This window comes from Strongyloides ratti, assembly GCF_001040885.1.
Source record: "Strongyloides ratti genome assembly S_ratti_ED321, chromosome : 2".
Lineage (NCBI taxonomy): Eukaryota > Metazoa > Nematoda > Chromadorea > Rhabditida > Strongyloididae > Strongyloides > Strongyloides ratti.
In genome coordinates, this window is record NC_037308.1 from 13,531,869 (window position 1) to 13,547,840 (window position 15,972).

General features: G+C 22.2%; 4 protein-coding genes across 4 annotated transcripts; 3 read left to right on the top strand and 1 right to left on the bottom strand.

Moving 5' to 3' along the window:
• Positions 1-1,524: 1,524 nt before the first annotated feature.
• SRAE_2000431800 (WD40-repeat-containing domain-containing protein) lies at positions 1,525-7,978 on the bottom strand (the record flags this gene model as incomplete). The annotated part of the gene is made up of 3 exons (XM_024643173.1): positions 1,525-7,610; positions 7,655-7,798; positions 7,852-7,978. The coding sequence occupies 3 exons, from the start codon at positions 7,976-7,978 to the stop codon at positions 1,525-1,527; spliced, it is 6,357 nt and encodes a 2,118-aa protein (XP_024508870.1).
• Positions 7,979-8,783: 805 nt separating this feature from the next.
• On the top strand, positions 8,784-9,776 carry SRAE_2000431900 (Hypothetical protein; the record flags this gene model as incomplete). Its single annotated transcript, XM_024643175.1, has 2 exons — positions 8,784-9,116; positions 9,162-9,776. 2 exons carry the CDS (start codon positions 8,784-8,786, stop codon positions 9,774-9,776), a joined length of 948 nt encoding a protein of 315 aa, XP_024508871.1.
• Positions 9,777-10,395: 619 nt separating this feature from the next.
• SRAE_2000432000 (Alcohol dehydrogenase [NADP(+)]) lies at positions 10,396-11,386 on the top strand (the record flags this gene model as incomplete). The annotated part of the gene is made up of 2 exons (XM_024643176.1): positions 10,396-10,473; positions 10,523-11,386. The coding sequence occupies 2 exons, from the start codon at positions 10,396-10,398 to the stop codon at positions 11,384-11,386; spliced, it is 942 nt and encodes a 313-aa protein (XP_024508872.1).
• Positions 11,387-13,110: 1,724 nt separating this feature from the next.
• Positions 13,111-15,144, top strand: SRAE_2000432100 (Hypothetical protein; the record flags this gene model as incomplete). Its single annotated transcript, XM_024643177.1, has 3 exons — positions 13,111-13,374; positions 13,425-13,725; positions 14,189-15,144. The coding sequence occupies 3 exons, from the start codon at positions 13,111-13,113 to the stop codon at positions 15,142-15,144; spliced, it is 1,521 nt and encodes a 506-aa protein (XP_024508873.1).
• Between the last annotated feature and the right edge of the window lie 828 nt (positions 15,145-15,972).

Sequence of the window (15,972 nt, forward strand, 5' to 3'; positions counted from 1 at the left end):
TCTTATCATATCTTAATTTTTAGAAGTCCTATGAAGATATAAATAGGTTTAATGAATTTCTCGTAAAAAATTGATTTAGAAACAAATGTGTTTTTTCAAAATATCTCATTGTATCATGAAAGTCGAAATTTAAAAAAAAATATTCCACAACTTCGCCCCTCAAATTTGAATCCTTATAACTCCTGAAGTTTCAATTTTAAGATAGTGTTGATTATATTCAAAATTCATCCCATTTCAAGGGCTATCGAATGACTATAGTAGCATATTCAATTTCCAAAAAAAGTTGTCTTTCTTTGTTAACATTTTTAGAGGTAAAGTCGGAAATTTAGAATATTTTTAGTCAATTTCTTTATCTTTGAAAATAATAATGTTACAGCTATGAAAATTAATATTCTAGACCTACTTTTAAATAGAAATCGGATGAAACAGGTCCCATCTTCATAGGACAATTATTTGCTGAGATATTGAAAAGTCGGAAACAATGAATTTTTTAGAAAAATTTCCGCCTTTGGTCATATCTCGCTTCAAAAAAAAGATAAATACAAGCAGATTTCTGCAATCGTCTTCAATTGAGTTTTCAAATAAGGTCTACCTTCAAAATTTTTTTATATCTTTAAGTACTTGCAAGATATAAAAAAATGGTGACAATGGATTACGCGCGAAAAAATACCAAGCATAGTATTTTAAGAACGGTTGAAAATTTAAAAAAGTTTTCAACGTAGGGTATACCTTAAATTATGAAAGAAACCCAGCGCATCAAATTTTATGGACCTGTGGCCTCATAAACTTGAGTTATCACTAAATTCTTAAAACTTTTTTTAAAATATATTTATTATCATAACTTTATTTTTAGAAGTCCTATAAAGATGAAAATAGGCTTAATGAATTTCTCGTAAAAAAGTGATCTAGAATAATGTATTTATTTTTAAAATTTACAATATTATCATAAAAATCATGATTTAAAAAAAAATATTCCACAACTTTGCCCCTCAACTTTGAATCCTTATAACTCCTGAAGTTTCAATTTTCAAATATTGTTGATTATATTCAAAATTCATCCCGTTTCAAGGGCTATCGGATGAATATAGTAGCATATTCAAATTCCAAAAAAAAATGTTTTTTTTTAATTTTTATTGAAAAAATTTTTTTTATTACTTATTTTTCTTTATTTCTTTATTATTTTAGTATAAAAATTTTTTATTAAATCAACATTGTAATTTAAAAAAAAATACATAATTATATTATTCAAATATTTAAAAATAATTTCTAGAACGTCAGTTACTCTAAAATTAAGCCCTAACAACAAAAAAATTTTAAAATAACTATTAAGAAAATTTCTTATTCTTGATTTTAATTAATTGTTCATCATTTTTCAAGTATTAATTATTCTATTGTTATGATTAAATACATACTTAGTTTAATTTTTTATTTATTAATATTTGTTAAAAAAGTATATAATACAATAAAAATTTAGTATTTACAATAATATAATACAATTTTAAAAATTTATGATATAAAAAAAAATTAATTTCCAGCAGGATTGAGTATACAATGAATAATTTTAGACATTTCTTGATTACCATAAAATAGTCCAGTTTCACGTGGCGGTCTTGTATATCCAAAAGATACAGAATGTTTAATGATTAATCTAAACATATCTTCCATAGTATCATTATTATTAGGATCTTGCTTAAATATTCCTTCAATAGTTTTAAGAACATAATTAAGAATATTATTTTCCATATGATCTGAAGTAATGAGACAATTACTATCATCCAAAATAGATTTTGCCATAAAAAATTGACGTCCCATTATCATACGTGGAATGTATGTTTTCATATACATAAAATATTCAGGAGACTTTTTAAGATAATCTCTAATAATATTAACAACAACAAAATCTTTTTCAGAACTATGAACTGGTGAATTTTGAAGTTGCTTAAAGATTTCTATTATTTTATTTTCATTCATAAGATCTATCATTTTACAATTTACATTAATAGTAGATAGCATATGATAGTAATAAGCTCTATTGAGAACTATAAGAATTTGTGACTTGTCAGCTTTAAAACAATCCTCTTTCTCTCCATTACGAGGATACATACGACAAATACAAAGAATTACTTTAATGAACGTACAAATTCCACCAGGTAAAACTTTGGGATCTTTATTTAATATAGAAAACATTTTTTTAATCAAACTACTATAATCTTCAGTACGTAAAATATTGACTATTTTACTAACATTGATATCATCATCTAAAATATCACACTCAAGTCTATTATTTGTTCCTTGGTTAATTGGAACAATTTCAGCTGAGATATCAATAGTAGCATAAGGATCACCAACTTCTGTTACTGTTTCTTGTACTAACAATGCATTAATAATCATTGAATGAATAGATGATAAATTAATATTTGTAATTTTAGCAATTTTTTTACAAGCTTCCATCTTTAAAGTTCTTTCTTGATGATTATTCCAATCAATTAAATTACTATAAATGAAACAAATCATTTCATTAATATTTTCAGATTTAAGATGTGCCTTTGTTTCTTGATCTAATAATCCATTATCAAAAAGTATCTTTTCAACTGTATATTTTATAATTCTTTTTGAAAGTTCCTTTTTATATTTTAAAAGTTCTTCTTTTTTATCTCCTTCCAATGACTCAGCAGTTGCCTGAGTAATTTCTTTAAATATACTAAGATAAGCAATTTTTATTCCTAGATTCTTTAAGTTTGTAGTATATCTAGATGAATATTTTATAATAGTTGACACTTTTGATGCATCAACAGCATTAATAGCAGATGCAATCCAATTTCTATCAACATCTCCAACAAAAATATTATTATCTTCAGCATATTGAATACGTTTGTTTATAGCTGTAAAAATACATTCACATTGACCAACATGTAATACAGATTTTGTATTTGTAGTAATATTAACCCATTTGTAAGAATTATGAATATTAATTTCATTAAAAATTAATGGACAAACAAATTGTTTCATTTCATCTTCACTGGTACAACACAACAAATGGAAGGGTAATCTTTGAATGGCACATTGTGGCATACGTTTCCTTGCTGCTTCACGTTTTTCTTCCAATATTTCAAATTCAATCATAGATATTTCTTTTAAAGAATAATTTGACTCTATTGAATCAAAAGAGTTTGTAATAGATGATGTTTCATTTCCAAAAGAAGATTTATAAGAAGATAACCAATTACATTCAATTGGTAAAATTTCACCACTACGTTTCCCATATGATATGACAAAATCAATAACAATCTTCCAATCATAAAGTTGACATTTAACATTATCAGAAATACTTTCATTTTTGGTAATTTGTAATGCTTTATCAATAAGAAGTAGTAATCCTTCATGATCATATGGTGACATCTTCATTATTGTTTCTTGAATATATGATATATGTTCTTCAGTAACAGATACAGTAGAAAGTAAATTTGAAGTTTTTTTCACTTGTTCTATATGTTCTAAGTTAGCATTTATATCAATTAACTCTGAACTATAGAGACTTGATTCTAAGGCATATTTTAGACTAAACATATTTATATCAATGTTATTATATAAGCAAAACTCAAATGCAATGTTATGAGGTACATCACTTCGAACAAGAGAAGATATCACTTCATTTAGAGTCATTTTACTAGAATAGTTAAATTTAAATTTGGAAAATTTTCTTTTCCATATACATTCATCATATCTCTCTGTAAGCATTTCAACCATTTTAGCTTGTGATATTTTATGATATACCATAGCAACTAATTCGCACAAATTAATATGTACTCTTGGATTTGTACAAATATTTAAACAGTTGCGTATTTCTTGCAATATATTAGGAACATATTTTTCTGAAACTGAGTTAATGACTCCTAAAGCTAATTCTAAATCACAATCTGGTAACATTAAAATTTTTCCAACTAATCCAACAGCTGCATGTTTAACAATTTCACTAATATAAATATCTTCATTCTTTGAGATTGGTAGTGTATTAAAAATTTCAAGTAAATCAAATACATCAAAATATTGTCCATCCATTAATAACTGATTAAAAAGATTTTTCCATTTTTCAATAAGATTTTTAATCTCAATTTCATCTTTTTCATCCTTTTCATCATTTTTATTCTCTACGACAACCAATAAAGATCCAGACAATGACAAAAGTGTTTCAATGTTGTACTCTAAATTCATAGGTAACTGAAGATGTATTCTGGTAAATGGTTTAGATCTCGAATTCAAAGTTATATGGTATTTGAGATTGCAAGGTTTTTGTAGATGTGCCAAAGGATGTATCTCTAAATTAGTTAAGTGTTTTCTAGTATCTTTTAATTCATCAATAATTTCAATTGTATTGTCTTGTGATACAGAAAAACTTTTAGAATCTACCATATTTTTAATAACATTAAGAAATTTGTGGTATTCATTAAATGCAAGAATATTTTGTAAATTAGTTTCATCAACTTGTATTGAAAATACTTTTAATGTTAACATGGTCATATCTACAAACTTAATAAGATTGAAAGATTTTTCATTAAATGACTCATATAATTTTAGAAAAACTTTATCTATTGTTGTCTTAATCACTGATAACATATCTGGCTTAAGAAGACTTTTATCTAATGATAAATTAAATAAAATTACAGAAATTTGATCTAGTTTACCACTTTCTATACATGCATCAAAAAGATATTTATATGCTAAAACATTGTCTATTTTGAATAATTTAGCTATTTTCAAAATATTTGACCAATTTTCAATTCCAAAATTTTTTATAATTTCAACAATAATACTTGATGTTTTCTTTTGAGTTTCTAGGAAAAATGTTGGACATTTTAAAAGTTTGTACCGTTGATAGAATGATTCAGTTGAAGTTATTTTTTCAAAAATTAATTGATACTTTCTGATACTACATAGTTGGTAGTTAAGAATAAATGATTTGACAACTGATAATGACTTCAAATATAAACTTTTTTCTTCAGAAGAGTTTAAAGGTTGACGGTTTCTTTTATAAATATCTAGAATATATTTAATAGAATATTTGGCAATAGCTTTCTGTACTTCAGTGTTAGGTAAACTAAATAACCATTTCATAGGTGTTTCTTTTACATATCCACTAAATCTCCATTGATTTAAATATGGTATCCATAGTTGTACATATACATAATCATAGTTAATAGTAAAACTTCCTGGTAAATTGCAGTATGAATGTCTTAATTGATAAAGTTTTAGTACATCATTTGCAAGTGCTTTAATATTAGATGAGGAATGACTAAAGGAAATACTTTGGATCAGATAATTGAATTCATTTTTATTTTTTATTATATCTTCAATTTCATAAGGTACACTTGTGTATGTTTTTATTATACTACAAATTTCACTTAATTTACACCTACTAGCTAATTCAGATTTCACATCTTTTGCAACACTTGTATCAGTTAGTATTGCATAGACAGATTGTCCCAGTTCTTTTGGCCAGTTAAATGGAACAGCAACAGTTAAATGCTGGAGAGCTTTAATTTCAAGTATTGGATCATCAATTTTTTTTATGAGTTTACAAATACTACCAATTTTATTTTTTTGAAGTCCTACTTGAATATCATCAGTAAAGGTAATTTGTTGTGCTGACCATTTTTGAACAAAATTACATATAAGTGACTTAAAATCTAATAAAAATTCATCACAATAAGGTTTGAAAACTTCTTTATAAATGTATTCACATTCATTCTCTTGAATAAGCATCTTCTCAACAATATGTAAACCAATATCTTCTTTGGATAGATTGATAAATTTTTCATACTTAAATGTTAAGTTATAACGTTGTTTCAAATTAACTAATTTGAATAAATTTTCTTTTAACTTATTTAATTTACCAAGAGTATTAGAAGGAGAGAATGAGTCATAATTCATGTTTGTTTTAATATCAACAAATAAACATTTTTCACCTGGTGTTAATATGCTTTCTTTAAGTAATCTTGATATTCTTTCTAAAGAAAGAGAAATGTTGTAAGCAATTAAAGGATAATTTTCATTTTCTTCATCTTCTAAATCTACAATTACTTGAATCAATGCTTCTGCATACATACATCCAACTTCACTACCAAGTTTCATTAGTGCAAAAGGCATAAAATCTTTTTCCATAAATTGCATAAGATCACTACGAATATCATTAATTAAAGCATGATGTGAAAATATTTGTATCATTCTTGTAGTGCATTCATTTGTGATGTTCTTATTAAAATCAGATTTTAATATATGCCTATTCCAAATAATGTCAGATCTTTTGTAATCTCCATCTTGAATTGCATCTGCCATCAAAGAGTACATAGAGGTATGTTGTGTAACAATACTAAGCCATTTCTCAGTAAATTCTTTGGGAGAAAAAATTATTTTAGCTGTAGTAAATTGTGTTAATATTATGTTAAATTGCTCCACAATATAGCGATTTTTAGTTTTAATGTTTAAAGCTATATTTAATAACTTCTTAACAACATCAAACACATTTAGAGATATAATTCCTTCAAGGCACAAATCACAAAGTGTATCGTGATTTTCAATCTTTTTGATAATACAATACAAGTTGTCAACATCTTCACTATTCCTATCACTTTCACCACTTCTTAATTTTTCTAACAAATCAGAAGCTTGTGCTTTATAAATCGAGTCAAATGAAACTCCAAATTTTTTTGCCAGATCTAAAGCTTCTTTAAATTTTTTCAAAGAAACAAGTTTATCAACTTTCAAGTCAGGGGCTGCCTCAGTAATTGTCTTTAAAATTAACTCTTTTCCAGACATTTCAACAAAAGCTATCATATTCAAAACTGAATCCCAGCGAAGAAAAGTAGAATTTTCATAGCACTCAGTAGAACATAATATTTCATTTGTCAAAGCCAATCTTACTTGAAGTTGATGTTTTGTTCCCGTTGACACGGATACAAGCATATACAATCCATCTAAGGAACATGTTTTAGAATTTGCTGTAACCTGCATACTATGTATGGTCTCATATCTTGTGGTGTTTTCAGAAAAAAGAAAGATTTGTTTACAGATTACAAACATTCTTAGTTCAAGTATATTTAAACATCCATCGGTAGATAAAGCAAATGCAAAAGACGGTGTCATTGTCACAGAAATGTAACCATTAGGAGAATAAACTTCTTTATATACAAACATCCCTTTGTTGGTTAACCTGTAATACCTGTTGAATCCTCCAGGAGTCTTTGTGAAAGTATACAACAAATTGTTCTCCGGACTAAAAACAACAACACTGTCAGAAAGTGAATAGTCAAGAATTCCTGAAGTTGATTTTTTATCTATTGCTTCAAAGAGGTTATTGGCTTTCTCATAGTAAGAGATATGACCTTCTAATGTTATCCATACAGTTTTTTTGGTGCCTTTACCACACACAATAATGTATGTTTGATCTTTCCAACGATGACAATAGATTGATGGATCAGTAAATACAGGTATCATTAATGATAATTCAGCAAATTTTTCATTGATACCATCATAGAATATGACTTTATTATCAGAAGATACACCAACAATAATATGTGATGAAGGTAGGTTACTAATTGCCTTAAATGAATCAACTATAAAATTTATTGATAAAGTAATTAGTAAAAAAATGACTCACCAGGAAGTCTATTACTAAAAACTGTATTAAGTTTATCACCAATTTTAAAGAATGAAACTTTATTTTCAAAAGCAACAACAAGATTTCTTGAAAAGTTATTCCATACAATTTTTTCACTTAATATTCTTTCTTCATCGTCATACCCTAAAAAATATAAGGAAAAAAAATAAAAAAAAAATGTTTTAAATTAAAATTACATTTCAATGGTTCAAGTTGATTAATTTCAAATAATGAATTTGATAATAATCTAACAGCTTCTTTCGTTGACCCTTTATTATCACAATTTTTTTCGATGATATTTCTAACACCAATAGTTGCCATCATTAAAGACAAAAGGAAAAAATTTTTAATGAAAGAATTTTATGAATTTGTTTTTTTTATATAACTAAGGAGAACGCGATGACAATCGTTTTGATTTTGAAGGTAAATAATGAAAATGAAAGATTGATTAAATACCAGAAGTATAGATACTTTTTTGGTAAGTTCATTTTTTTTTCAAATGTTATAGAATTAATGTACTTTTTTCTTTGTAGTAGAAGAATAAAAAAATAATTATTTACAACACGAGAATTATATAATCACATATTAGTGAAAAAATAAAATTTTATCATAATCATGTATTATAATTGCCTTAATTTTTTCTTATTTTTATTGTATATATATTGGTCATTTATGTTTACATAAAACCAAGAAAGTTTAATTTTTTATAGTTTATAATAATGGTGGTAGAATTTACTAATAAGTTGTTACCAAATTAAATGTTTAAAATTTAAATTTTTTAAAATTACTAATCAGTATTTTTTAAAGAAATATCCAAGTTTAACAAATTTGATTATTATATAGTAACATAAAAGTTTCTAAATAAAATGTATGATTACTTTAATATTCATTGTAATATCTTCCTCCAATAAACATAATTATTTTTTATTAAAACAATATTCATGTAAAAGTAACGCATTAAGTATTACTATCGTATTTCATTAAATAAAAATATTTCTTAATCATTTAAAAATCTGATTAAAAAAAGATTATTGTTAATTTTTTGATATCATTTAGATATTGATATAAAATTTTATTTATGAAAAATTTATCTTTATATTATATAGTTTAATAATTATTGTTCATAAAAATGTTCAAATTATTATCATTTGTTATTGTATTACTATTTTTTCATAGTATAACATCACAACAATTTAAACCTTTTATTCAATCTGGTAGAATTGAACTTTTAGGTGTTGTATCATCTTATGATAATCCTAATTGTTGTAATAATACAAATGATTTATGGATTTTTATGTCTATAATTATTCCAGGATTAGTTAAAGGAAATATTAATGCTATTTCAAATATAACAAATGGTGTTTTTAATAGTATTATTATTTTAAGACAAGATGTTAATGTAAATTTTAATTATATATTTTCTGATGATAATTATTTATTTAATATTTCTGGTTTATGTGAGGTATTTTTTTTTCTTTTATTTAATTTAAAAAAAAATTATATTAAGAGTGTCCCTACAACATATATTTACAATACAACTACTGGAGAAATGTTATTATATATAAATTGTTATGATAAAACTAAGCAAAATATTAATATATCAATTTTACCAAATTCTACAGCTTCTTTAGTTTCAATTACTCCAGTAAAGTGTGGTGATTCTAAAACAAATTGTATTGAAGGATATTGTGCGATGTTTGAAAGGCAAATTTATCTACCAAATACAAAATTGATATCAACAATTCAAGATTATTTTTGTCCAAATGATTTAATAAATACTATTAATTTTGAATCAAATAATGTATTTCTTGTTACAAGTTACACATCTTCAATAAAAAATGCTGGAAAAGTTTGTGTTAATTTAGGTACTGATTCAAATAATATTATGGATGATGATCATTCTTTTTTTTGGTGGGTCTCATGTTTTTATCCAAATTCATCAGATGAAAAACAATTTTATCCATTACCTTTTATTTCTAGTATTTATTCTACCCAACAATCATTTTATTCTGGACCAATGAATATAGGAAAATCAAAGTTATTCACTAGTAGTATTTTTATAAATTTTTCTTTTTTATTTCTTTTAACTTTGTATTATATTAATTATTTTTTGTCTTTGTAAATTTATCACAAATAAATATCAATTTACTATATAAAAATATATTAACAAAAGTGATATATTTTACTTTATTATATTAAATTTTTACTATAGTAAAAATGTACATTTTTATGTTTGTCATGTCAATTCTTTTGTGTAAGATAAAATAATAATGTATACCTCAGGTCACGTTTTGTTAAAAATTATAATATACTTTTAAAAAGAAAAAACTTTTTTTTTTTAAATTTATAAAATATCTAAGAAAAAAAAATAATAATTGATAAGTAAATAATTTATTTATTAAAAATATTTTCTATGTTAATTTACAATAATTTATTTATCTTATCGTTATTTGATAATACATTATATTTAAATTATAATTGTTAAATTGTGATTAAATAAATTTTTATAAGTGATAATACGTCATCTTAGAATATAAAATTTATAAAATTCTTTTATCTAACACTATATACATATTATTTATAAAAGACATTACACTTTGATCTCTGGTATATAAAAGTAAATAGTATATAAAAGGGAGAAAATTATTGATAAATTAAATGTCTTATATTGTTAAATAATTTATAATTTTACTATAATTGATACTTTTTTTTTAGATATTTATTATATCAGAATATTAAAAATGGTTGTCCCTCTTAGTCAATCTCTTACACTTTCTAATGGTAATAAAATGCCAGTTTTTGGACTTGGAACTTGGCAGGTATAGTTTATTTTTTTGTTCTATAATATAATATTATTAATTTATTTAGTCCGCTGATGGTGAAGCTGAGGCTGCTGTTAGATGTGCTTTAGACAATGGTTATCGTCTAATCGATACAGCCAAATGTTATGAAAATGAATCTGAAATTGGTAATGTTCTTCAAGAATATTTTAAATCTGGAAAATTAAAAAGAGAAGAAGTTTTTATAACAACTAAATTATGGTGTACACATAATAGAAAAGAAGAAGTAGAATCTGAATTAAGAGATTCATTAAAAAGATTACAAATTGATTATGTTGATTTGTATCTTATTCATTCTCCAACATGTTTTGATCATGAAATGAAGGAACATGATGTTAGTGTTAAAGTTGAAGACATCTGGAAAGGAATGGAAGATGTTTATGAAAAAGGATTAACTAAAGCTATAGGTGTTTCAAATTTTTCTAATGAACAAATTGAAAGAATTATGAAAAATGCTAAAATACCTATTCATAATTCTCAAGTTGAAGCATACCTTTATTGGCCACAATTTGAACATCAAAAAGTTTGTAATAAATATAATATTACTGTTACTGCTTATGCACCAATTGGTTCTCCAGGAAGATTTAATTTTAAATTATGTCAATTTGAAGAAGGTAAAGAAGCTTTAAGTGATGAAGTTGCTTTAAAATTAGCTAAAAAATATAATAAAACAACAGCTCAAATATTATTACGTCATTTAATTCAAAGAAATTTTAGCGTTATTCCAAAATCATCAAACCCACAAAGAATTATTGAAAATTCTAAAATTTTTGATTTTAATTTAACTAATGAAGAAGTTGAAGAATTAAATAATGTAACATATAGACAAAGACTTTTTAAACAAGAATTTATGATAGGACATCCAGAAGATGGTTTCATTAGTGAAAGATAAAAGTAAAATTATTGAATTATATTACTATTATAATACTTTAAAAAAATAATTATATTTTTATAAAAATAAACTTAATAAATGCTACCGCGTTCTGTAAAAATATTTATATATATATTTAATATTTTTGTACTTTTCAATAAATACATGGTTGATTCCAATTTGCTTTTTGTGTACCTACTTGTATAGGTTCTGTTTTCATTTTATTTAATTTTTTTATGTTCGAACGTTTTTTTACAAGTTTTAATGTTTCTTTATATAAATACAAAGAATTTTTTAATCCTAGAATCCAAATTATGATAAAAAAAATTCCACAACAACAACGTAACAAAATAGTACCAATATTTTCTATATTATTGGGAAAAAAATTTTTATTAATATTATTAAGAGGATCATTTATCTCCAAATTATATATTTTATAAATAATTGAAAAACATATATATTGACATATTCTTAAAACTATTATTATTATTAATATTAACTAAAAAATAATAATTATATTTAATAAAAAATTATAAATAAAAAAAATACCTGGAATATTATATATACTATATTAGTATATTTATAATTTTTAAATTTAAAATAATATCCACAATAAAATAGTATTAAAGAAAAGCATGAAATTATCAATCCGATTGTCCCAATTATCAATGAATTTTGTTCAAATTTAAATAAACACTAAATAAAATATATATATAAAAATATATTATATTCTGACCATATTCCTTACAAAATACACACCAAATTGGCATATAAGATTAATTATACCAATACTAATTACTGTACTAATTTCTTTATCATACTTTATATCCTTATTTTTAAGGGAATAACTTTTAATAGCTTTATGACTTCCATTATTGTCAATAAATATTGTAACATTTTTAAGTACCATTATATAATAATAAAATATTACAAAAGAAACTAAAATACATTAAATAATATATAAATTTTTATTTTTTCAATCAAAGAATACAAAAAAAAAATTTATATTTAAATTAAAAAAGTAATATGTTTATGAATATATATAATATATTTTTTTTAACAAAAGATGATAGTATTTATATAGAAAAATATATTTGACGTATGTGTTTTACTATTTAATTGAAGGTGTATCAAAATGATAATATTCTTACCATGGTAAATGATATGCAAACAAATAATAATAACAATTGTATTAATAAAACATTCTAAAAATTTAGTTATGCTTTGATTATTTTTTACAATGGTTTATGATAATGATATAAATATTTTTTTTTTACTATTAATAATTTAAAAGAGGAAGTTTTTTCTTACCTATAAATAGTTACTGATTCTTCATTTAAAATGAGATAAACATTAAATTCTTTTATTTTAAAATAAAAGTGACGTATACTTTTATAGAGATTAAAACTACAATTAAAAGATATTTTGTTATATACATAAAAATTTATTTTAAAAAAAAATTATAACAATTGAATTGATATAAATTTATGGTAAAAAAAAATTTATCACAAAATAAAAGGTATATTATTATTACTTAATAATAAGTAATTTATTAAAGAAGATTAACAGAGAATAACTAAAAATTTTTTCTTATTTTAAGAAGATAGAAATGATAAGATTCTACCTTCTTCTTAACATAACATTTATATATTCTTTTTTTTTTATTATTATTCAAAATAATGTCAATACTTATTAAAATAATTTTTTTAATACAATATCTAATTATTTTTGTCAAATTGAAAAATATGATTATTGATACTAATGGTTTTTCATACATTAATGGTGAATTAATAACATTTTATGAAATTAATGATAATTGTACTGACAATGAATATATATATGTTACTTTTTTATTTAATATGTTGACATATGGACAATATAATGGATGTTTAAATATGGGTAAAAAAATTATTAATAATGCTATTATTTCAAGATTTGATATTACAAATGTTTTTGAAAATATTTATGATGGAGATGCAAAAGTATTTGATATTCAAAAAATATGTATGGTAAGTTAGTATTTTTTTATTTTTAAAAATAAAATATATAAAATATTTAGTATGAAAAAAATATTAAAATAGTAAAAGAATCATTGACTGGAAATATGACAATATATTTGTTTTGTTCAAATAATAAAATCACAAACATTAAAAATCAACCACTCGTCAAATCTCCATCTCAATCAAAAGAAACAATTAAATGTTGTAGTAGTAATGCTAATTTACTATGTAAAGAAGGATCATGTGGGATGTATCAAAGAATAATTTTTGATAGAAAAAAAAATATAACATTTAAAGTTAAAAAAGTAATGTGTACACATCATCTTATTGGTTTTCTTTACTTAGAATCACAAAAATATGGTAATTATTTGAATTTTAATAAAAGTATTAAATATGCATCCCAACAATGTTCATATTATACAAATACTGTGTATCTATATCTAAATAAATATGATTCATTTAGTTGGGAAATTAATTGTTATAATTATTCAGTTAATGAAATAATTTTTTCAAATTTGCCTGATCTTAATATTACATTTACTACAACTGAATTAACAAAACCTGTAGAATCATCATCATCATCATCATTACTATCAAATTTTTCTTCATATATATTTGCAAAATTATCTCAAACATTAATTCTATTCACATTTATAAATTTAGACTTTATTCTTTAATAAAATTATATTTTATTTTCTAAAAAAGTAAACATTTTCTATACCAATTTTAAAATATATATTCTATTCATTAATATTATATAATATTTATAGCCAAAAATGATGTATAAATGTATTAAAAATGATATTAGTTGTAATCTTTTGAGGTATTCATTTCCGTACAATGTACATTTTTCTTATTCTATTAACAAAATTTTCAATTATTCTATTAATAAATTGTAATTGTTTTACATTTCAAAATTATTATTTACTTGGAAATTTAACAATAAAAAATAATTCTGAAATAGATTGTAAAGATGAAAAAGAGGATTGTGTATATATATCACTTAATATTCCTGATTTTGCAATTGGTAATTTTCATTCATGTTCCAGTGATATATCAAATATATTAACAAAAATATTTAATCGACGTTTAGATATTCTTGAATTATTTTATAAAGCAAAAGATAATAAAACTAATTTATTTCAAGCAAATTATTTTTGTAAAAATTTTAACAATATTATATGGAAAGGTGATTCATTATCTGGTGAGGTAAAACTTTATACTTATTGTCATAGTCAAAATGTTATATTTAATGAAACAAATATTGTAAAATATGTACCACCTAATTCTTCAGCTGTTCCAGTATTATGTTATAGTAATTATGACAATGAAAAAATATATAATTGTTCAGAAGGTTATTGTTCAATGTTTCAAATATCATATATAACTGATCCTGGAGAATATCAACAAAAAATATCAAAATTAACCTGTCCATTTGAAATGTATAATTTTTTAAAAGATCTTAGTGATGATAATTTATTGTATTCTACAATTAAAAAAAATTTTTATAATATTGGAAAATATTGTTCTTCAATGGATCAATTTTCAATGCTTGTTATTAATGGAACATTATCATACTATTATTATATTAAATGTTTTAATCCTCTAATATATGATAATTATATAACACCAGAAATACCTATTATAAATGCTTCAAAAATTAATTCTATAAATCATTGCAAAGGAAATACTAAGATAGCTAACAATAATACTAATCAAAATCCATTATTATTATACATAATATTTTTAAAAATACTTAAAGATTATATAACAAATTAATATTATATTATTTATAATAAAAAAAAATGTTTAACTTTTTAATTTTTTTTAATTTTACATTTTAAATTAAATAATAATTTTATTAAAATATATTTCAAATATTTAATATTAGTTAAAAAAATTTTACCATGTTACTTGTACTTAAATATAAATTATGTTTTTACTTTTAAAAAATTAAGAAATTTATTATAAAAAGTGAAGAAGAAAAAAAAAATAAATCTATTATAATCAAAAAAAAAATTGCAAGACTTAATTTGTTTTAAAATTAAAATTATTTAAATTAAGCATTAAATTTTTAATAAAATAAAAAAAAAACTTTAAAAAAAAAGTCATTTTCCGCATTAATTTAACAATTTATTCATTAGATTAAAATTTCGATATAAAATAAAATACATAATTCTTTTTGTTTATGAAAGTGCAAGAAAAATATTAAGGATAAAATTTAAAAACACTTGAAAGATACAAAATTAAAAAATACCATAAAATTAAAGATATGTGACATAAAAAAAAATATTAAATGAGTTTATTCATTTTCTTCTTAATAATAGTAATTAGGAAGGAAATGTTAAAATTACTAAAAAAATTTATATAATTATATTGTTAAATGAAATTCATACTTCACAATAATATTATCTTAAAAGAACTATATGTATGTATATAAATATTTTCTTATAATTTCCTTTACAAATTCTGAAGTAGAATAAAAAAAATAATATAAAAATTTATATAAGAAAAAGGTTATGATAGTTTTTTTTTTCTTTTTAAATTCATATAATAATTCATAAACTGTTTAAAAATAAATGTACTTTATTTTCTATCATACTATTT